The sequence below is a fragment of the Coturnix japonica genome, chromosome 12 (genome assembly GCF_054131305.1).
Source record: "Coturnix japonica strain WE chromosome 12, WE-NBRP24, whole genome shotgun sequence".
Classification (NCBI taxonomy): domain Eukaryota; kingdom Metazoa; phylum Chordata; class Aves; order Galliformes; family Phasianidae; genus Coturnix; species Coturnix japonica.
In genome coordinates, this window is record NC_140674.1 from 4,793,843 (window position 1) to 4,814,044 (window position 20,202).

At 49.6% G+C, this 20,202-nt stretch overlaps 2 protein-coding genes across 5 annotated transcripts; both read right to left on the reverse strand.

The window, feature by feature from the left end:
• Nucleotides 1-2,227: 2,227 nt before the first annotated feature.
• Nucleotides 2,228-10,391, reverse strand: CRYGS (crystallin gamma S). Of its 3 annotated transcripts, XM_085512676.1 has the most exons (4): nt 6,265-6,451; nt 5,450-5,519; nt 3,920-4,162; nt 2,228-2,547 (listed from the first exon to the last, which is right to left on the reverse strand). In XM_085512676.1, the coding sequence occupies exons 2-4, from the start codon at nt 5,510-5,512 to the stop codon at nt 2,275-2,277; spliced, it is 579 nt and encodes a 192-aa protein (XP_085368802.1). In that variant the 5' UTR covers nt 5,513-5,519; nt 6,265-6,451; the 3' UTR covers nt 2,228-2,274. The 3 variants fall into 3 exon arrangements, with proteins under 3 accessions (XP_085368802.1, XP_015726585.1, XP_085368801.1); XM_015871099.3 differs by lacking the exons at nt 5,450-5,519; nt 6,265-6,451 and adding an exon at nt 9,975-10,391; XM_085512675.1 differs by lacking the exon at nt 5,450-5,519 and having other exon boundaries at nt 6,265-9,626.
• A 1,625-nt stretch (nt 10,392-12,016) lies between these two features.
• Nucleotides 12,017-20,173, reverse strand: TBCCD1 (TBCC domain containing 1). 2 transcript variants are annotated; one of them, XR_014933153.1, is made up of 8 exons: nt 19,829-20,173; nt 19,611-19,760; nt 17,655-18,021; nt 16,851-17,037; nt 16,257-16,754; nt 15,746-15,888; nt 13,141-13,304; nt 12,017-12,553 (listed from the first exon to the last, which is right to left on the reverse strand). XR_014933153.1 is itself a non-coding variant. In XM_015871091.2 (7 exons), exons 1-6 carry the CDS (start codon nt 20,162-20,164, stop codon nt 13,175-13,177), a joined length of 1,668 nt encoding a protein of 555 aa, XP_015726577.2. In that variant the 5' UTR covers nt 20,165-20,173; the 3' UTR covers nt 12,017-12,553; nt 13,141-13,174. The 2 variants fall into 2 exon arrangements, 1 of the variants encoding a protein (XP_015726577.2); XM_015871091.2 differs by lacking the exon at nt 15,746-15,888.
• Nucleotides 20,174-20,202: the final 29 nt, after the last annotated feature.

Genomic DNA, 20,202 nt, shown 5'->3' on the forward strand with positions numbered 1-20,202 from the left:
GCTTGTACCTACCCCTACCTGCACATCATTCCACTTACACATGGTTGGGCTCGCACATCAATGCTGTTTGCACATTATTCTACATGCACATCGTCCTGCCTTCATGTCACAGGCTTGCAAACGGCTCCTCTTGCACATCACTCGCAAAGCCTTGTCTCTTCTATTTGCTTCTATTGCCCTCTGCTGGGGACTGCCAAAGGGACAGCTGAACCCTCGGGCACTGCTTTTCTGTCTCCATCTCCCTCTGCAATTCCAAGGGAACTCCAAGCTGGGGTGTTTAACACAGGGCATGGAGCAGCTTGGCTCTGCCTCTGAATCTACTTTGCACGGCTTGGAACCACGCATGAGGACTGTCAGGCCTGCCTCGCTACGATCCTAGGACAGTAATGGGAGGATACGTAGCAGCAGGAGAGACAGAAGGGACAGACAGTGGGGACAGACAGACAGAGGAGGGGACAGATGCCCGCCCCGCAGCTTCCTCTTTGAGAAGCCCTGGCGTGCCTGCTGGATTAGGGATGATAGAGGAGCGTCTTATAGAAATTAATTCCCAAAGTGTAATTAACATCTGGGCCAGCTCGGCGCGCTCCCCAGCTGCTAATGAACCATGGCACCGCTTTAATTCCTGCACCACCGCACCATCTTCTTATTAAATCCAGGAGCAGGTTCCAGCACATTTCCCTTTGAGGGAAAAAGGAGAAAGAAACGGAGCAGGATTTGTCTCAATGAAATATGATAGATTAGAGTTGGCCGGATAAAGAAAGTAAGGGGGGGGAGGAGGAGAAATTTCCCATCTTGTGCACGTATATCGCTGTATTCTCTGTATTCTCTTTCGCAATGACCTCCTTCCGCCCCATCCATCAGCCTGGGGTTGGCTTATTCTAACGAGCGGAGCCTTTTCTCGTGTGGAACAGGCCCATCAGACTCAATCTGCATGCCAATTACCGGAGCAGACCCCCTGATACTGAGAAATGGAAATTAGCCATCAAGCAGGCCGGGCTGGATGGCCTGTGCTCCTGCAGCTCAGAGACACCCGCAACGAGGGAGCCCCCAGTGGAAAAAGTAATCAGGAATAATAATAAAATAAAATAAAACCCCATACAACTAGGCATATTTTGACTGTTGTTCGCCTTGGTTGCCAGCATTTGGGGCATAATGTGGAATTTACCGGAGGGCAGGAGGGTGGGGAGGGGAAGAGTTGGGATAATTGCATTTAGGTGATGGCACGGGAAGGACACAGGGAGGTAATAGGACTGCAGGGAGGAAGCAGAGCCTGATGCCCCAGCATGAGGGTGCAGCTGGAACTGCAGCACCCAAACTCACCAGCTGCTATGCCCACCTGCAGGAATCTTCCATGTAAGTATGGGAAAGGCAACAAAACCCAACATACACACCATGCCCAAGCTGGTGCCCTTTAGGTCCCGGAGAGCTTTGCCCAGGAGCTGATCAAGCTGCTGGGGGATTGTTTGTGCACCGACCCCAATTGCTAAGAGCTGGGTAATGCTCGAGTGTCTGAGGAGGCAGAATTAAACCTCAGAGGAAAGGAGAGAGGTGATAGAGCAAAGAAGGGACTGGGGGAGGATGGGGACGTGCATCACCCTTTGCAGGGAGCTGTGCTCCCGGGGGCTGCAGGTTGACAAGCATCACTTTGCCTGCCTCCCTGCTCCATAATAACCTCATACATCAACCAAGGAGACTGGGGAGCATGGCTGCAAGGGCTCTGCTTGCACTGCCATCATTAGCCCGGAGTCCCTCTGCTCCACATGCAAACAGACTAGAGTCCCCATGAGGAACGCCTTGCATCACAGCTTCCTGCACGGGCATGACCAGTCTGACATCTAGTGGCACAGGGCAAAGCAGGTGTTCCAAACTGGAATGACTGGGAGCCTGGTACCTCCTTCTGCTCAGGGCCTGGGGACTGACCCCTCCCCACCCTCTGCTGCTCTTTGGGAACATTTAGCAGCAATCTCAGGGTAGTTTTGAGATGTTTTCACTGTCTCTGTCCACATCCAATCCCTTTATCTTCTTCTAACTGCCCTATTTTTGGTAGCTGCCCCCCTCGTCCCACACCAAGCAGCATCCTAATACAGCCAGGATGCCCAGCAACCCCCTGCTCCAGAGTCCCTGCCCACTGCCACAGCTGGATGCAGTAGGAGCTGGTGGAGAGCATTCTGCCCAAAGGCAGCACCTGGCCAACGGGTTCACACATGGGGAAGAAGCGGGACAGAGCTTCTGAGTGACTCAAGGTGCTTTATTGGGGGCCCGGCTCCCCACCATTTACTCAGAGATGCTGCGGAAGGACTGGACAGCAGGGGTCACTGCCCCCCATTCCACTGGCTGCCGGTACTCGCCCTTGGGCAGCAGGTACTGCCTGCCCCGATAGTTGGGGTGCTCATAAAACACCCAGGTGCCCTCCAGCACCCGGCAGGCGTGGACTTCACGGAAGTGGCACTCCTCCAGGATGGAAGGGCAGTCTTCAGTGGCTTCAAACATCTGCCCACCGAAATCCCCCTTCTCAAACACCTGGATGTGGCCCTGGGCTCCACTTGGCTGGAAGGAAGAAGGGAGAGAATTGCAGGGGGGTTGGGATGCATCTGGGGTGAAAGCAGAGGCACATCCAAGCTCAGGTCAGGCACCAACACCCCAACACACTGGCACAGTGCTTGAATAGCTCACATCAGCCCCTAAGCACAGCATGGGGTAATTCTTGACCAAGCATCACAAGCAAAGAGCACTTTCAGCCTAAACCCCCACCACAGCCCCAGTTTCAGATGGGTGTGGAGAGAGATGAGCGCACGCTGAGCTCTATCCCATGCAGGCAGCCTGCTCAAAGCCACTCAGTGCAAGCATCAGGAGGGATGCACCCCTCTGCTCCCCGCTCCTCTGGGCAATGAGGAGTTTAATGAGCTGCTGACCCCAGCTGGGTTGTATTACAGACGAACGCAGCACGGGTATTTTCCACTGTGATTTCAAGCGCTGTGTTGCCTGAAGGCACTGCGGTGGTTTTAATCTGTGGCTGCCTGGACACAGTCTCCCCCCGCCTCCCCTCCACCTGTTCTCACTACCCACCCCAGCCAAACTCTGCAGAGTCTCACAGCTCTGTGCCACTGTTCTGGGGGCTCTGAGCCAACATCTACGAGCAGCTGGTCCCAGTGCCTCCTCCCCAAATATGGGAGGGGAAGCCAAACATAGTGGACATGCAGCATCACCTCTGTTCTTCGTGCTGGTAGAGAATGCTGTGCTGCTCTTACACATCCCATGCGCTCCTGCTCTATCCCTTGCAGCAGTTCAGAGCTCTGAACTGGCTGACAAACTCTTCCTGCCCTAGGCTAAGGGGTTTACACACACCTCAAACCCGCAACAGACAAAAGCGAAAGCCTCTTCTTCTTGCAGCTTTAAGACCTGCTCCATGCAATGGCAAATCATTACCCACACTAGGAATGCACAAATCATAGAATCTTTAAGGTTGGAAAAGACCATTAAGATCATCTAGTCCAATTACTGACCCATCAACACCATGCCCACAAGGCACCAGCTATGCTGCTGGTACTGACACCAGGGCAGCAGCACTCAGCTCTAACACCATATTCCCACCCTGCAAGGTTGGAGGCTGCTCCCCCCCGAGGTCATTACCCCAGCTGTGGGACTTGGTGCCACCCACCCATTGCTGTCCTCTTCTTAGGGACCCCAGGAAGATGGGGGCCACCTGAAAGCACCATCCCTAGAGGCGCTCAAGGACAGGATGGATGGGGCTTTGGACAACTTGATCTAATGGGAGGTATCCCCCACACATGATGGGTGGTTGAAAGTAGATGGTCTTTGAGGTTCCTTCCAACCCAAGCCATTCTATGACACTATGAAGCAAGCTGAAGTGGCAGGTTGGTGAACTAAGATACCCCCCCTAGGGAAGCATCACACTTACTATGTGGACGGCTTTGCAGGAGCCGAGGCGGTCATTGAGGCCCATCCAGTGGTGGTAATCAGGGTACTCCCCCCGCCTCAGCACATACATGTTCCCCAAATAGTTGGGCCTCTCGTAGGCCACCCAGGTGCCTCCCTCCACCCGGATGGAGTTGCAGCGGTTCAGGTAGGTGTGGAAATCAGGGCAGTCGGCATTGCACTCGTAGCGACGACCCAGGAAATTCTTGTCTTCATAGAAGGTGACCTGAAAGACCAGCAGGGGAGGGAAGCAGGGGGTACCTCATCCCTCCATGAACAGCATTGGTGTTGCCACTGGAAGGGCAATGCTCCAAAGCATGCAGCCACAATCTGAGCCCATCTGTAACCCCTGCTGCCTCCAACATGGGGAGAAATAGGAAAAGGACAACTGATGTGCAAGTCAGTTGATTCAACACCATGCAGACTCAGGCAGCATTTGCCCTTTTCCAGCCTCCTTAGAAGGGCATCAGCCCCATACATGCTGCCTGGGTTGTTTGGCAACGTTGGAAATTGCCTCAGCCAACTCCTACAGCTGCTCTGGACAGAATTTTCCCTGCCCCAGTGATTTAAACATCTAACACACAGAGCCTTGTAATCCATTTTTTCATGCACACCAGCCTGACTTCTTCACCCTCTGTCCCCAAAGGAGACTTAGCTAATGCTAAGGCAAAGCAGAAACACCAGCAGTCTCAGTATCCCCTGGTCATAGCTTTCCCAATCACAGCAAACATCAACCAGCTGATTCCTTGGTTATTCCATAGTTCATTAAGATACACAATCACCTCTTGATCCCAGCTAGCTGTACTTCACCTACAGCACCTTGGCTTCTTGTATTGATTTAATATTGCTGCTGTGAAAAATACAGTCCAAGGCTGCCATCTCAGCCTCGGAACTAGACTCAGATATAGGACAACCTCACTAACTTTTTTACACATTCACTTTCTGTAAAAAAGTAAGTGAGCCGCAGTTATAGCTGGTTGGTCATTGTGCCCTACCAGCCCAACCAGGCATCTGTGGGTTCACGTGCCCTATCACAGCACCCTGATTTGCCTGTTAAGTTGGTCAAGGTGGCTTCCTGTTTTGTAACAGGAGAGCTCATCTGGTGTCCCCTTCCCACCCTGAGGAGCTACAAGTGACTTGCAATTCAAGCCACTAAGCAGTGACCAACTAGAGGTGTGGTTTGCTGCTTTCTTTCTAGAGCACATACAGAGACTGAAGGAGATGGCTCCTGCCCACCTGCGTTGCCCTTCACACACCCTCTGCTCGCTCCCGTCCCTCAGACTCAGCACTTCTCAGCTTCCCTGTGATGCTACAGGCACAGAGGAGGCAGATGGTTTCCCCCCACAGGACAATGACAGGTGAACTGCAGATTTCAATTCCAGATCCGTCAGTTCGTTTCAGTCACACATTACTCTGATGCAAATCGCCACCTGTCAGTAAAGCCATTGAGTTGTTCTGCTCACAGTGATATCCCCTTAACTGCTCACTGTCCAAACTTTTCTTCTGGGCTTACCTGGCAGATAACAGATTTGCCACAGCAGATCTTCCTTACATGACTGCAAAACTCAAAGAGCATCGGCCACCTAACAGCAGTGTTAGAAGGAAACTCATAAGCAGCAACTGTAAGCAATACCTAGCAGTACCCAGTTGATGTATTAGGCGGCACGAACTCACGGGATGTAACGCGATAGGCCTCCCCGTGCTCGGTAATGTATATGTATGAGGCTGAAATTGGAGCCCTATATAAGGGTCTCACACGGTTCATTAAACGCCATTTTACAGCTCACCATATTGGTGTGATCAGCGTGTAACTTGGTCATGGGGCCGTCAGATGCACATTCTCAATGATGGACGTAGTTCTTTAGGTTACCTTACACAAGGCAACAATTGGTGCCCCGTGTGAGGCTGTCCTGAGAGTGAGTGTGCGACGGCTAACCGCGAGACGGACGCGAATCCTGCGGTTAGATCCCGTGGAAGCGCCGGAGGGGCGATATATTGGCTGCAGCTACTGATTATCCTGCGGTAAGACCGTGGAAGACCGTGGGACTTTGGGCCCGGGTATATATACAAAGGGTGCGAGGACGTACGGTGTCGAGCACCAGAAAAAAACATGGATTCCGTCACAAAGGTACTATTACGGGTTTGTAAAACCCACTGCGGTAGGAATGCTCCTTCTATGAAGGAGATTGTTGCCGTTATTACTTTTTTGCAGGAAGCGGAGCTTTCACCCTCCCCTTGTAATTTGCTCGATTCGGAGCGGTGGGAATCTTTCACCGCTGCCCTGCTCCTAAGAGCAACAAACGATTATAAGGCGGAGGAGTTAAAAACCTGGGTTTTGGTCCTGGGTGCGCTTAAAGCGGCTAAGGAGGAGAAAAAGATCCAGGCAGTCGCGAATGGGGTTTTTGGGGTGGGTTCCGGGACGTCTGGGGTCCCGGAGGGTACGGAGGAACCGCTCCCTTGCGGCGACTCCGTACCCAAGATGGCGCCGACCACGCCGGCCGTTTTCACAATGGCCATGGCGGCGCCCGTAACAACTCCGGAAGGGATGGCGGAAGTTGCCTCATCTGGGGAGGCGCCGCCATATTATCCCCGCCTATACCCCTGTTTGCAGAGCTTTCGTTCACCTGAGGGGGGTGGGTCCTGTCCGAGGGAGGGAGAGTCATGGGGGGAGGCGCGCCGTGGAGGCGTTAAGCCACCCCTAGACCCGCCCCCGGAGGAGGGACCTCATCCCGCGAAAGGGGAGGAACGAAAGGTACTGCCTGCCCCTACCCCTTTGGTTTCGTCTCCCGCGGAGGGGGAGGAGAAAGGGGAGGAACAAAAGGTACTGTCTGCCTTCACCCCGTCGGTTTCGTCTCCCGCGAAGGGGGAGGAGAAAGGGGAGGAACGGAAGGAATTGCCTGTCCCCACCCAGTCGGTCGTGGTTCCCCGGAGGAGGGGGGAGAAGTGGGAGGAGCGAGAGATATCGCGTAAGCCCACTGATTGGACTGACATTTGCGATACAATGCGAGAGGTGGGGCTCAAGGAGCGGGACTGGGCGGTGTTCCCAATTGTAGTCAAACAGGAGGGACCGGTTTGGGTACCTTTGGAAGCAAAAGCAGTTGCTCGGTTTATAGAGGCGATTGACAAAAAGGGATTGAGATCCCCGATGACAATGAGTGCCTTTGAGGCTCTCGTAGCCCCAGGTCCCCTACTCCCATATGATATTGAAAGCCTTATGAGAGTAGCCCTCGAACCAGTACAGTTTACTGTGTGGAAGGAGGAGTGGATAATACAACTCAAAGCTGTTTTAGCACAGGCTGCGCGCGATCCACAGCATCCAGCAAATGGGAAGGAGGGAGATCCAAAAACTGATTTAATGAGGCTTTCAGGTTCATCTGCGGATTTGGCTGGATCTGCAGAGAGGCAGCTTAGGGACCTCCGCCCAGGAGAGCTGCTTGCCACCACGGGGGCGGCTACCTCTGCTTTTATACACTTTATAAGAAAAGCAGAGCCTGTAGCCCCGTGGTCAGAGATTATGCAGGGTCCCTCAGAGTCATTCTCTGAGTTTGCCAATCGATTGATATGGGCAGTAGAAGGATCGGAACTGCCTAAGGAAGCGCTGACTTCTGTTATAAAGGATTGCCTGAAGCAAAAGGCTCATAAAAGTGACTCTTCAGAAAAAGGAAAAAGAACAGATAAAGAACTGCTGCTAGTACCAACGAGAAGGACATCTGTTGTATCACTTGCTGTGTGTCTTTGTGTAATTGCATTCATTACCGGGGGAGAGGGTACTCACTTAACATCACAACCAGAAAATATTTGGGTTACATGGTCTAATCGAACTGGGCAGAAAGATTTCTGCCTTAGCCTGCAGTCAGCCACATCACCGTTTAGAACATGCCTTATAGGTGTACCCAGGTGGGACCCAAAGGAGTTTAACGGATATGTGCATAAGAACAACTGCAAGAGAGATGCAGTGGACAAAGTTTTCTTTATGAAAGCATTTGAGTCTAAGTTCACTGACTGGGCCAGAATATCTGCATGTTTTATTAGATCCTTGAACACCTCCTTGCCCTGGGATCCACCAGAGTTGCAGCTTCTTGGATCCCAATCGGTTGGTAACGTAACATGGAATAAGAACTCTCAAAAGTGGGAACGCCCGGTTAGATGTTTGTATTTTTCGGGTTTTAGGACACCGGGTCAACTGTCCAATCGCAGGGTATGGGAAGGCCTACTCGGGAATGGGGCACCATTCTCGGGAACAACTGGGTCGGAACCCTTTACTTTACTTAACCCCATTCAATTTGACATATATAGCTTGTCAGGGGCATATTGTGGTTTCTCAGCTGAAAGGGTGGAGGGATTCTCCCATCCCTGCTCCGGGGATGGCTCCAAGAATGGATTTGCAGACCAATGCATAAAGCAGGGTGGGAGGTGGCTCTCTTACAATCAGAAGTATGTGGTACGTCATCCTAACGGGTCCACCTATAATCTCTCATGCTACTGGGGCCCTGACGATCTGGCATGTTCTGGTTGTTGTTCTCGAAAAGAACCTTTAGCTGGGGAAGGAATAAACTGCAATGGTACAGCCAAGGCCCTTCCTAAGGACATATTTTTGATATGTGGGGATAGAGCTTGGCAAGGGATACCAAAGAATCCAGTTGGGGGGCCGTGTTATTTGGGAAAGCTGACCTTGTTGGCTCCCAATCACACTGCAATGATAAGTGTTATGAAAAAGATCGATCGAGCTCGACGCCAGAAAAGGTCAATAAAAACATTGGACCAGGATTGTAGTGATGAGGTTCAGCTGTGGGGTCCCACAGCTAGAATCTTTGCATCCGTCTTAGCTCCGGGAGTAGCTTCAGCCCAGGCCCTAAGAGAAATTGAGAGATTGGCATGCTGGTCCGTGAAGCAAGCTAATGTCACCACAGCAGTCCTGTCGGAACTCCTGATGGACGTTAACAACATCAGACACGCTGTTCTTCAAAATAGAGCTGCAATTGACTTTCTGCTGCTTGCTCAAGGGCACGGGTGCAAGGACTTTGAAGGGATGTGTTGTTTCAATCTGAGCGACCACAGCGATTCGATACATAGGAAGTTGGAATGGATGCAAGAACACACGAAGAAGATCGCAATAGATGATGCATTCGGAAGCTGGTTGGAGGGACTGTTTGGTAATCTGGGCCCATGGCTTAAGCAGTTTCTCAAAGTATTAATCATAGGTATTTTATTCTTTTTAGCTTTAATGATTTGCTTACCTTGTTTGTTTCAATGTGTCCAGGGTTGTTTACAGCGTATGATAGAAAGAATGTTTAACGAAAAAATGGAGTACCAACGGGTATATGATAAACTTTGAGAAGAAGGAACTGTATAAACCCAAGATGCCTTGGATATAATCATTAGAAAACTACTGATGTTATTAGATATTGCACTACCTACCTCTGTAGCTTGTCTACCTCACTTTTTAGATAACTTATTAAGTTTAAATTATAGAGACTAACATTTTTATATTAGGATTAAGGATTAGCGTTCGGGATGTAACGGGGCATACTTTATCGAGCATGGAGAGGGGGAAATGATGTATTAGGCGGCACGAACTCACGGGATGTAACGCGATAGGCCTCCCCGTGCTCGGTAATGTATATGTATGAGGCTGAAATTGGAGCCCTATATAAGGGTCTCACACGGTTCATTAAACGCCATTTTACAGCTCACCATATTGGTGTGATCAGCGTGTAACTTGGTCATGGGGCCGTCAGATGCACATTCTCAATGATGGACGTAGTTCTTTAGGTTACCTTACACAAGGCAACACCCAGTGCTTTCTAATAAAGCTGCATAGGGGCAGTGACCCCTCTCTGGTGCAGATCAAGTGGGAAATGCTGTTTCCTTGTCTCCTTTACCTTTTCTTTCCCTCTATGCAAAATGCCACTTGAACGTGGCACAGAGAAAAGATGAGATTTGCACTCATTCATAGACTTAACTCATCCCAGACATTCCACTGCACGCAATGAAACAGGCTCGTGTCTATAACATGTATAGGCTGCAAACAAGCTTACCTTGGGTCCAGCCCTGGACATTTTCTGTTCCAACCAAACTTCCCAGTGCTGGAGTCAAGTCAGGAGCTGTTACAAAACAGGCAGGTCCCAGGCACCCTTTTTATAATGGGCTTGTTTGAAACCAGACAGCCGCTTTGTCATGGGAATAGGATCCAAAATTTGAGTCAGTGATTCTGAGGCTATAGCCCGTTTCCAGAAAAGCAAACAGGATTATGGAATAAAGGAACGCTTCGCCGTCCTCCCTTTGTTATCATCTGCTGAGTCAGAACACCAAAACTCTGCCAAATGCACTCCAAACACACAGCCCCCTGCCAAGACCTGGAAGATGGGGTGTAGGGGGGTGTTTTGGCTGCTCTCTTCCTTCTAAGCATGTCAAACAATCATTGTTCCCAGTCAGCTCTAAAGAGGCCCATCCCCAACTGTAAGGAAGAAATTCAAGTACTTATTGGAGAACACTCCCATGCAATGAAGGGCGCAGCCATGGAAGGGTGGACACATGCACAGGGTGGAGCACAGGGTGGCAAAGAACAGACTCTGATTAAAGCGTCTACTTCAAAAGCCCACAGTGGAAACATCTGCGCAGCAGAGATGATGTGTATTTTTATAGCGTATCCTCAGCTGAGCTGACAAAACTTACCAGTGATAAACTCCACTCAAAAAAGTCTTACCTCACTGCTTGCAATTCGAGGAAGGGATCATTTCTTCTGCCCTCATCTGGCCCACTGAGCAGGGAGGGAGAGGAATGCTGGCTTCTGTCCATCCACACCTCTCCCCAAGCCACTGCATTACAACAAACACCTCTGCAGCTATTCACTGCAGCATCCCAAAGGCTTAGTGAGACAAAGGGGCGCGAAGCTGGCACAGCTGTGTCTGAAACACACAGACCTTACTTCTAATCTGTCAGGACAAGCAGTCTCTGGGCTGTCCCACACACACTGACTCCACATACACTGGTGCAGCTCTGCTGCACCTTGTAGGAAGTTACACTCACACTTGACTGTCAGTGACAGAGGCACAGCAGTACCTCATCCTCTTCCCATTTTAGGTGTCTTGACTCGTCTAGCACTGCTGCTCGCAGCTCTCAGTGCTGGCAACCAGTGGAGATGCTAACAGATGTTTCAGAGTCCAACCAGAACTGAGTTCCTACTAAAAGGCAATCCAGCAGGTACAGCAGGACATCTCCAAGCTCCACTGCACTCACTCTGACTAAATATGAAAAACTCCCCTTAGAATTACATCTTACAGCTTTACACAGTACTAAAAACAGAGGTGGAACTGGCATTGGTCCAAAGAACAAAAGCTGCAGATGAATATTATTTTGCTTTCATTAAGAACTGACCCAGAGACCAGGTGTTGATAAAAAGCAAGTTCTGGTACTCAAGTGATGCTGAGCAGCCAAGACGACAGAGGACAGATGCTAAACGTTTGGAGGAAGCCTCACCCTCAGATACTAAACAGCTCAGCTTTACAAATGCTTTTAAAAGGCGCACCTTCAGAAGATGCCAAATCTTCAGCTGGGAATGACAAGTACACATTCATCTGACCCCAAATCAATACCTGATCCCAGTTCCTCTTCCTGAGTGAAATGGGCTGCCTCTCCAGGAGTCTAGAGACCTTCCAGCAGCCCGAGAGCCATGAGTCCCAGGGCACTGAATCCCATTGCCACCATCCATCCTCAGTGTGGATACAAATCACACAGCTGCTGCATTCAGCCGTCCATGCAATCAGTGCCTCTGTCTACTCTGCCCAGCTCATTCAGGTGCTCATCTGGTAGCACACCGCCCCAAGAGAGGGTCCACCAACACAAAACAAGAGTGGGACTCATTCAAGTTGATAGTCTACTAGGAAATAACAAATGTAGGAGATTGTGTTTGTGTCAAAACGCTGCAACTAAGACAACCTGCAAAGCCTTCAGCTTCACTGCTATTAAGAAATCAGTGCTTTTCTCTCAGCTGACCAGTACACAGCTCATTGAAGCAGTGAAGATGCTGTGTTCCCCTAATAATAATAGTATAGGTATAACTCATTACTTAGAGCTTGTATCAGACTTACCTTGAGTTTTATTGACATCTGTCAAACAAGTCAAATATACAAGAAAGGTAAATCCACCAAAATCACATTGCTTAAGTGCTATCTTCATATTAAACAGATCTATAGCATTTCACTCATAAACAAACAAACATTTGTTTTTCATCTTTATAAAAACAGTGAAGCTGGTCTGTACAATAAAGACACGTGTGACAGCCAAGGCCCTGCATCCAGCTGTACACCAGGAAAGGCTCCTTTGCTGGACCCATGCATACCACAAATGCTAAGCACGACATGAGGCTCCTTGCAGCAAGGGGCACTTGTGTTTTCTCATCATCCTCCAGCAGCACGCACCTTCCTTCTCATTTACCAACAAAACAGTTACAGTATGTTCCTGGGAAAGCAGAAGCTATTACAAATCCTAAACCAGAGAGATGTCCAAATCCACACACAGGTTGAGCATCAGATCCACATCGAGCGCGTGCAGTCAAAACAGCCACAAAGTCTTTATGGGAAATGTTTTCAGGACAGCGCTGTCTGTTCCCACAACTCTACAACAAAGCAGAGGTGCAGATTTTATGCCCAACACCATCAAAGACAAAGCAACGTAAAGAAAAATGGGAAAAATAAAAGGAAATAAAAACATTTCTTATGGTTTGAAACATGCAATAGAAGAGAATAATGAGAGAATAGAAGGGAATAATGCCTCCAGCTCCTACACCACTTCTGCTTGGGAAGAGAAAGAGACTGCAGGGTAACAATTATTTGAAGTCTCACTCAATCCTCTTAAACAAAAAGTGAGACAGGTAAGCACGGATATTACTACACATCTTTCAAAAGCCGGCTGCTCAAGCTTTTACTTCAAGTCACATAGAACATGCCTATCTGCCTTTACAGACACACAAGGGCGTCCCCAACAAACCACCTGCAGAGAACAAAGGAGGTGCTGAGTACACACACAACAGGCTCAACTAAAAAGAGGTTCTGACTGCAAAATAAAGAAAACCAACTGCAAGGCTCTTGGGAGAATCACCACTGAACAGCATCCAACTCTTCTACCTCTACCTAGGCTGTACACATAAATATGGGACAACTCCTCTAGGAACAGAAGAATCAAAAAGAGATGCCTTCTACTCACCCTTCCTTTCCTTTTGGTGCAGAGGAACATGATGCTATCCTGCAGCCTGCTTGGAGCCCACAGCAGGAGGGATGAGGCTATCCAGCTGCTGACGGTTCCCTGTCTGAATCAGCCATTCTTGGAACTTGCTTTCCACCAGCATCTGGAGCTGCTTCCTTTGATCCCTGCAACAAAAACATGATCAGAAAAGAAGCATGCAGAAGTCACAGTTTTCTGCACTTATGAACTTCACTTCTGAAACAAGCCTCTACAAATACCAGCTAAGAGCTGGGCTTGGTTCAAGAACTGTGCCCTGTAAAGAAAGCTTCCACAAAGTGAATATGACTAAAATTAACCCCAAAGGAAGAACTCAGACATGCAAGCTTCCCCATTCCACTAGCAGCCACTCTGCTCCATAAGGCCTCCCTCTTCTGCTTTACTCTCAGAGCACAGATGATGTCCAAAAAGGCAGAATAACACATCAGCAATGAGTGCTCAAGCACCAAAGACATAAAATTTTGTTCTGACAGCATTTGAAGAGAGAGGAAGGAGATCAGGAAAACGATGTGGTTATAAACAGGACTCCTCAAATCGTTTCCATTGCAGGGAAATAACTGTTCTGATTTCGCTAAGAGCAGCGACAACAGGGTGCATCACTCAGCTCAGGAGCTCTATCAGCAATCAGATGTCCAAGAGAAGCACAGGCTCATGGCAGCACTCCTCCAGAGGAGCATCCCAGCCGTTTGGGATCAGCTCAACTCCTGAATTTCTATTCTTAAATAGCTCCTGACAGATATTCTTTCCATTTCTGAAGACCTACACAAAACACAAATGTTTCTAATATCCTGTGGAGATTGCGTGGTTTTGTTTTGACCCCATTCCTAATTTGTTTTGATGCTCCTATCACGGACTGGGAAAAAGCAGCAAACCATCCCCATATATTTCTGTGCCACTCAGCTTCAAAGGGGCCTGGTATACCCTGTTTTCAAGTTAAAGACTCTTCTTTGCACTGTCACTTCCATTGGAAACATTCACTGACAGATCCCCCAGAAAGCAGGTTTCTAAGCTGGAAACTAACCTAAATTCCTCCCCAGTGAATGCAAACACAAACGCAGTCGCTTCTTTCTTCTCTTAGAATTTATCTTCTTCAAGTGCTTATTATATACCTCCGTCTGCTACAGACCTTTAAAGGCTTTCTCTCTGATGTGCTCAGAAAACGAGCAAGCAGGATTTTACGCTTTTACAACTTGTTCTTCAAGCTCTCTTTCTGGTCCTGTCTTACGGGGCTTTTACCTTTAGCCTGGCAGGATTTACATCCTTTCCCCCCCCCCATTTTCCTCTTCCAGACAGCTTCAACTTCTTGAAAGACATCTTCTTATTCTTTTCACCTCACTGTTCAAACACCAGCAGCTTTTCTTCTTTCTACAAGTCAGACAATCTGCTTGCTTTGGGTTGTCTCTCTAGCTGTCTCCCTGCCCACAGGGCACAGAGACACCTTATACTACCAGCTGCCCAGCTTCTTTCCAGCAAGGTGCTAATTCTGGCATATTTTTTCCCCCCTTTCATGAAATAAACGACTCCAGTACCAAGCTCTCACCTCCTCTGACTGCTGCAGAGGGTGCTAAATCTAAGTGCATCACCTATACCATCTAATCTTTCTTTAATTGTTAGACTTTGGTAGGTAAAACACCTTCATAAAAACAGGATGAGAAGCAGCAGCCCTGGCAGGGCAATGGCAGAGGAAAGAAGGAGCACTGCAGATGAGACTGACAGACACAAGAAATGATTCCAGCACAAAAGCTTAAGTTAAAACTTTCTGCTGCTCTCCAAGATGCAAGGCTGGGAGGTTTTAAGGTTTTTACATCTGTCACCACTACTGGATCACTACTGTTCAGCCATCCTCTGTCTGTAGCAAAATCCTCCCAAAGGGCCCTTTCTCCTTCTCACTCTGGAGCTTTTTCAAATGGCAGGTTCCTCTGCTCCCAACACAAAGGCACCTGGCGTTCAGAAAGGAACAGGGAAAGCTCAGGGAGCTGCTCTAAAAACAACCAAATGGATTACAGCTCTGCAGCTTGGTGTGATGGGAAGTGCTGACTGTGTGACTCAACAGGAGGTTTTCATGTCCTGTGTGTCCCATAAACTAAACTCCTCTGAAATCACATGCAGTTACATGTCCACTGTAACTCATGGACTGAGCACAGAATGGGAAGAAAACAAGAGCTCAAATACAGCTTTTTGAGGGATCAAAACTTGTTTCCACCTCTTTAAGGCTTTAAAACCAAGTATCTGGGTTTCCATCTCCATTCTGTATTTGCAAAGGAAGATCCTCAGATTGCTGCATCGCAACGTTTTGTTCACAAAAGACAAAGCAGCAAAACTGAAGCTGACATATTTTTACACCTGACTGCTCAACAAAGCACGCTGACAAAGAAAGCAAGGTGGACTCCTTCAGAGCTCAGCAGCTGGTGCTGAGAAGGCAAATAGATGCGTATCAGCACATGAGATGGGTGAGGAGAGGCCTAGCTCATACAGTAGAAGCTGGGCAGAGGATTTTAAAGAGGACTTTAAAAGCTACTGTCCATGAGGTGATGTATTCTAATGGTCCACATGCACATGCTTAGCTCACCTCAACAACAGGTGGGACAGTAATATAAAGCTTCACTGTACAGGTTGGGGTTAAGAATGATCACCAATCAGCTGCAGGCCAATAATTGGTGGAGCTGTTGTTCAGGGTAGGGGCCCAGATCTCACCCATGTCAGCATGCAGCACTGGAAGCAGAACAGAGACAGCAAGGAGACAGTACCCAGCATGAGGGAAGCCATAAACTCATGCCACCAGGACACCTCTCCTCGGCCCTCAGCAGCATCTAGGCATGTTTTCCTTCAGCTTTGCAGGTTAGGAAATTGCAGTTACAACAAAGCATTCTTTTTGAGATTTACAGTTGTAAACATTATTCCCCTCATTACAATGCCAAAGATCAGGATCTCAAGATTGCCAACTATTAATGCTTTAGAAGTGGCAAGATGTAGCTCACAAAAATCAAACCAAACCAATACTTTTCTGAACCACAATGAACGATGTACGACTGTGCTGAGCTTCAGCACAGTTCAGATGCCTTTCAGGACACAGTACTCACTTGGTCAGGCACGCCTTCTTCACCATTTTCTGCCAGATCTGTACCTTCTGCTCTCGCTGATTCAGTGCCTTCTGATAGGCATGGGGAAGCCCCCCTGGTGTCTCTGTGGTGTCTCCTTCCATCTCAAAAGGAATCACAAAGGTGTAGAAGTCCAAAGGCGACAGGAGGCGGAAGACGCTGGCATCACTGCCCTCCTTGCACAGCAGCATGGGGCTGTCCCAGTAGTTGGGCACGGTGGCCAGCCCCACCTGAGCCATGTGGTCTTCCAGCATGGGGTAATGGGTGTGGAAAGGGGCAAAGCTGACTGCTTGGTTACCCGCCAAGATAAGAGGCTGGGTAGGAGTCAGAATGTGAAAAGTACAGCCGGTGGTGGAGGAAAGAGACAAGCAATAGCAAACAGTGATGACTTTGACGTTGTCACAGCTGTGGACGTGAACAGATGCCTCTACAGGGCCGAGCACGAACGTGCTATTCTGGCACTTCTCAATGGTCACAGAACTGTAAAACAACAAAAATACAGTGAGAAGGGAAGATGGCAACATGAGCAAATGCTGAAAGGACATTTGGCTGTGCCTCAAGAGAACAAAACCTCACCAAAGAGGAGAGAGGAGATAAATGAAGGACTCTTTGCAGCGATGAATTCTGACATGGGCACCCACCAAGGTGTCTGAGCTCTTGGCCAGTGTCTGTTTGTACACCTGGCTCATGATCACCATAGGAGACACCTCAGGCACCACACGAGTGTTACAGGCAATCTTGGCTCTCCTGGTTGTTCCTTCAACTGCAAAATAAAGTTAACCAATGCATTTAAATTGAAGGGAAAAAAAAAAAGTCAAAAAAGCCTATACACATCTCCTACAGAGCAACAGACATGGTGGTTCACTGTCCACATCACTCAAGGAAACATTCAGCACCAAACTTCAGGGCAGTACAGTGATACTGTATCACCACACAAGTCCTAACATTCACCCCTTAAGTTGTATGGTGCCTTTGCTACTCTGCAATGCCCTTGCAGGTGAAGAGCTGTGATTCAAGGCATGAGAACCTTGATCAGTTCTCAGCTTTGCCACAAACACATCACGTTATCTCTTTTCTATGTCTGGCTGTACCTCAGCAATGACCAGTGATGGTAGTGATAAGTGACCTCACTCAGTGGGGCCTTTGAAGCTCATTCATAGTTGCTCACAAAGTAACCCAAGGACCAGCAACTACACACAGGCAACACACAGCACCCTCTACTCTTCCAGACTCACCCCTAACCTAGCACTTTCCCCATATTTACTAGCAGCAGAAGGAAACAGGCAGTAGCAATGGCACTTTCAGATGCCTGGTCACCCAGCACTAAGGAACTAAGACTGTAAATTTGTCTCTAAGAATGAAGGTAAAACCTGCAGATACCTTGTTGTGCCCACGCAAGCTTCTTCCCAGACCGTAGGCAGGCAGTCATTCCAAAAGGATTTATTATCAGGCAGGAGCGCAGCCAGTTCTCCAGTTTGGGAAAGGAGAAGGTTTTGGAGCTCTCAGAGTAGCCATTCTGCCCATGACAGGGCTGCCAGAGGGCGAGCTCATGCAGAGGATGAATGGTCCTTGAGTTGTTCACAGTCCCTTCGATGAGGAAGCTGAGGGCACAGACAGCTTCGTAGGACACCAAGCTGTTGTGGGTGGCGTGTGAGGAGGCACTGAGCTGTTCTGGCTCCAGCAGCAGCTCCAGCATGTCTGGAAGGTGTGTGAGCACGAAGGCAAGGTGGTCCTGGTCATTCCAGTTCTTAGGGGCAGAAAAATAAGAACAAGGTGAATTATCATACAGCTGACAAGCTCCACCAACGCTGTACAACACATCTTTGCTTATACTTGTAAAAGAAAGAAAACAAGTCAGACTTGGTCCTGCTGCTCTCTTTCCACACACAGAAAGGAAGCTGGATTCAGCATCAAGAGCAAGAAGAAAAAGAAATGTGGTGTCATTCTAAGTCCAAGTATCAAATATTTCATTTTAGAAAGCAAAAACAGATTCTCCTGCAATCCTTCCCACACAGATTCAGGCAGCTGCTGCTAGTAGTGAAGGGAGGAAACAAATCAGTAACTGACAGCCAAGGTCTTGCTATGCATCTGTTGGAAACATCGCTGCATCTGCTCCAGACCTTCAGCTATGATTGAGTGCTTCTGATGCGAAGCCAGAGATAATAATAATAAAAAGCAGAGGGTCATTCCTTCACTAGCAAGTGGACCAATAAACCAACCAGCCTCTGAAAGAAGTGTTAGTTCAAATTTTAAAGGGAAAGGAAGTGCAGAGGCTACAGCTTCTTAAAAAGAGAACCACAAAGACTATGAGAGACGCTTCACAAGTAACCAATCCCACTCCACCATGTCCACTGCCCACATCCCTCAGTGCCACAGCCCCACAGGTCTGAACACCTTCAGGGATGGTGACTGCCCCACCTCCCTGTGCAGCATCTCACTGCTCTTTCCAAGAAGAAATATCCAAACTTAACCTTCCCTAGTGAAACTTGGGGCCATCACCTTCATCCTATCACCATTACCTCTGAGAATAAACCTAAAGTTGCTATGCTCTCCTTTCCGTGAGCTGTAGAGAACAATGAGGCCTTCCCCTCAGCCTCCTTCTCCAGGTTATATATGGGTATATCCTACATGGATATAACCACTGACGTTTTAGCAACAGTTACAGGGAATACATCAAATTTATCAGCTATAAATAAACCGGCCCCATCCCTACCCCTCCTGGTGTCGCCAGCTCTGACCCCGTCCCCATCCCCGCTGCCAGCTCCAGCTCCACCACTCTCCCCATCCCGGTCCCCACCACCACCTCCATCCCCATTCCCATCCCTATCCCTTCTGCTGTCACCACCCTCACCACTATTTCCATTTCCACTATTTTCCTTGACTTAGGGAACTGGGTCTGTTTAGCCTTGAAAAAAGAAGGCTGAGAGGGAACTTGATCCAGGTTTGTAAATACCTGAGATGTGGGAGCCATAGTGGTGAGTCTGGTCTCTTTTCATTAGTGCGTGGGGACAGGACTAGGGGTAACGGGATGAAAGCACAGCATAGGAAGTTCCGCACGAATGTGCGGAAGAACTTCTTTACAGTGAGGGTGACGGAGCACTGGAACAGGCTGCCCAGGGAGGTGGTGGAGTCTCCTTCTCTGGAGATATTCAAGACCCGCCTGGACGCCTTCCTGTGTGACATGGTGTAGGGAACCTGCTTTCGCAGGGGGTTGGACTCGATGATCTCTAGAGGTCCCTTCCAACCCCTACAATTCTGTGATTCTATAAGGGGCGGCAGCTCGCTCTGCTCAGGGACGCCCAGTAGAGCAGCCTCCCCTCCCCACAGCCCCATTACCTTGCTCTGCCCCGCGGCCCTGCCCGGCAGCCCTGCAGCTCTAGCCCTGGGGCTGGGCCACTCCTCGCCGATGAGGGACGTCCTCAGGGAGGCTTTGTTCAGCTGCTGCAGGTAGAGGAAGAGCAGGAAGCGCAGCGTGTCCACGGCGAGCTGCCGAGAGGGGAGATGCCGTTAGGTGCCGCCGGCCGCCCCGCTCCCTCCCCGTCCCCGGTCCCTGCCTTGCCGCGCTCCCGCTCCAGCTCCTCGCCGTTCCCACACGCCGCCTCGGCCTCGGCTCGCTGCAGCCTGCGGGGCGGATCGGGAGGAGGGAGGAGGCCGTGGAATCGCTCGAAGTACAGCCAAGCCAGGTCGCGGTCCAGCTGCAGTTTATCACAGGCGATGTACCGCCAACGCGGCCAGCTCAGCCGCGGGTAACAGCCCTCGGCCGCCCTCGCCCGCGTGTAGGCCGCCATTTTGCGCAGGTAGTGTGGGCCCAAGCGGGCGGGGGGCGGCACGGGCAGCGCGCCCAGCAGCAGCGGCTCCGTCCGCGGCCACAGCGACACGGCGGCCGCCATGACAGCACCGCCAACCAACCAGACGACGCTTCCCGCCT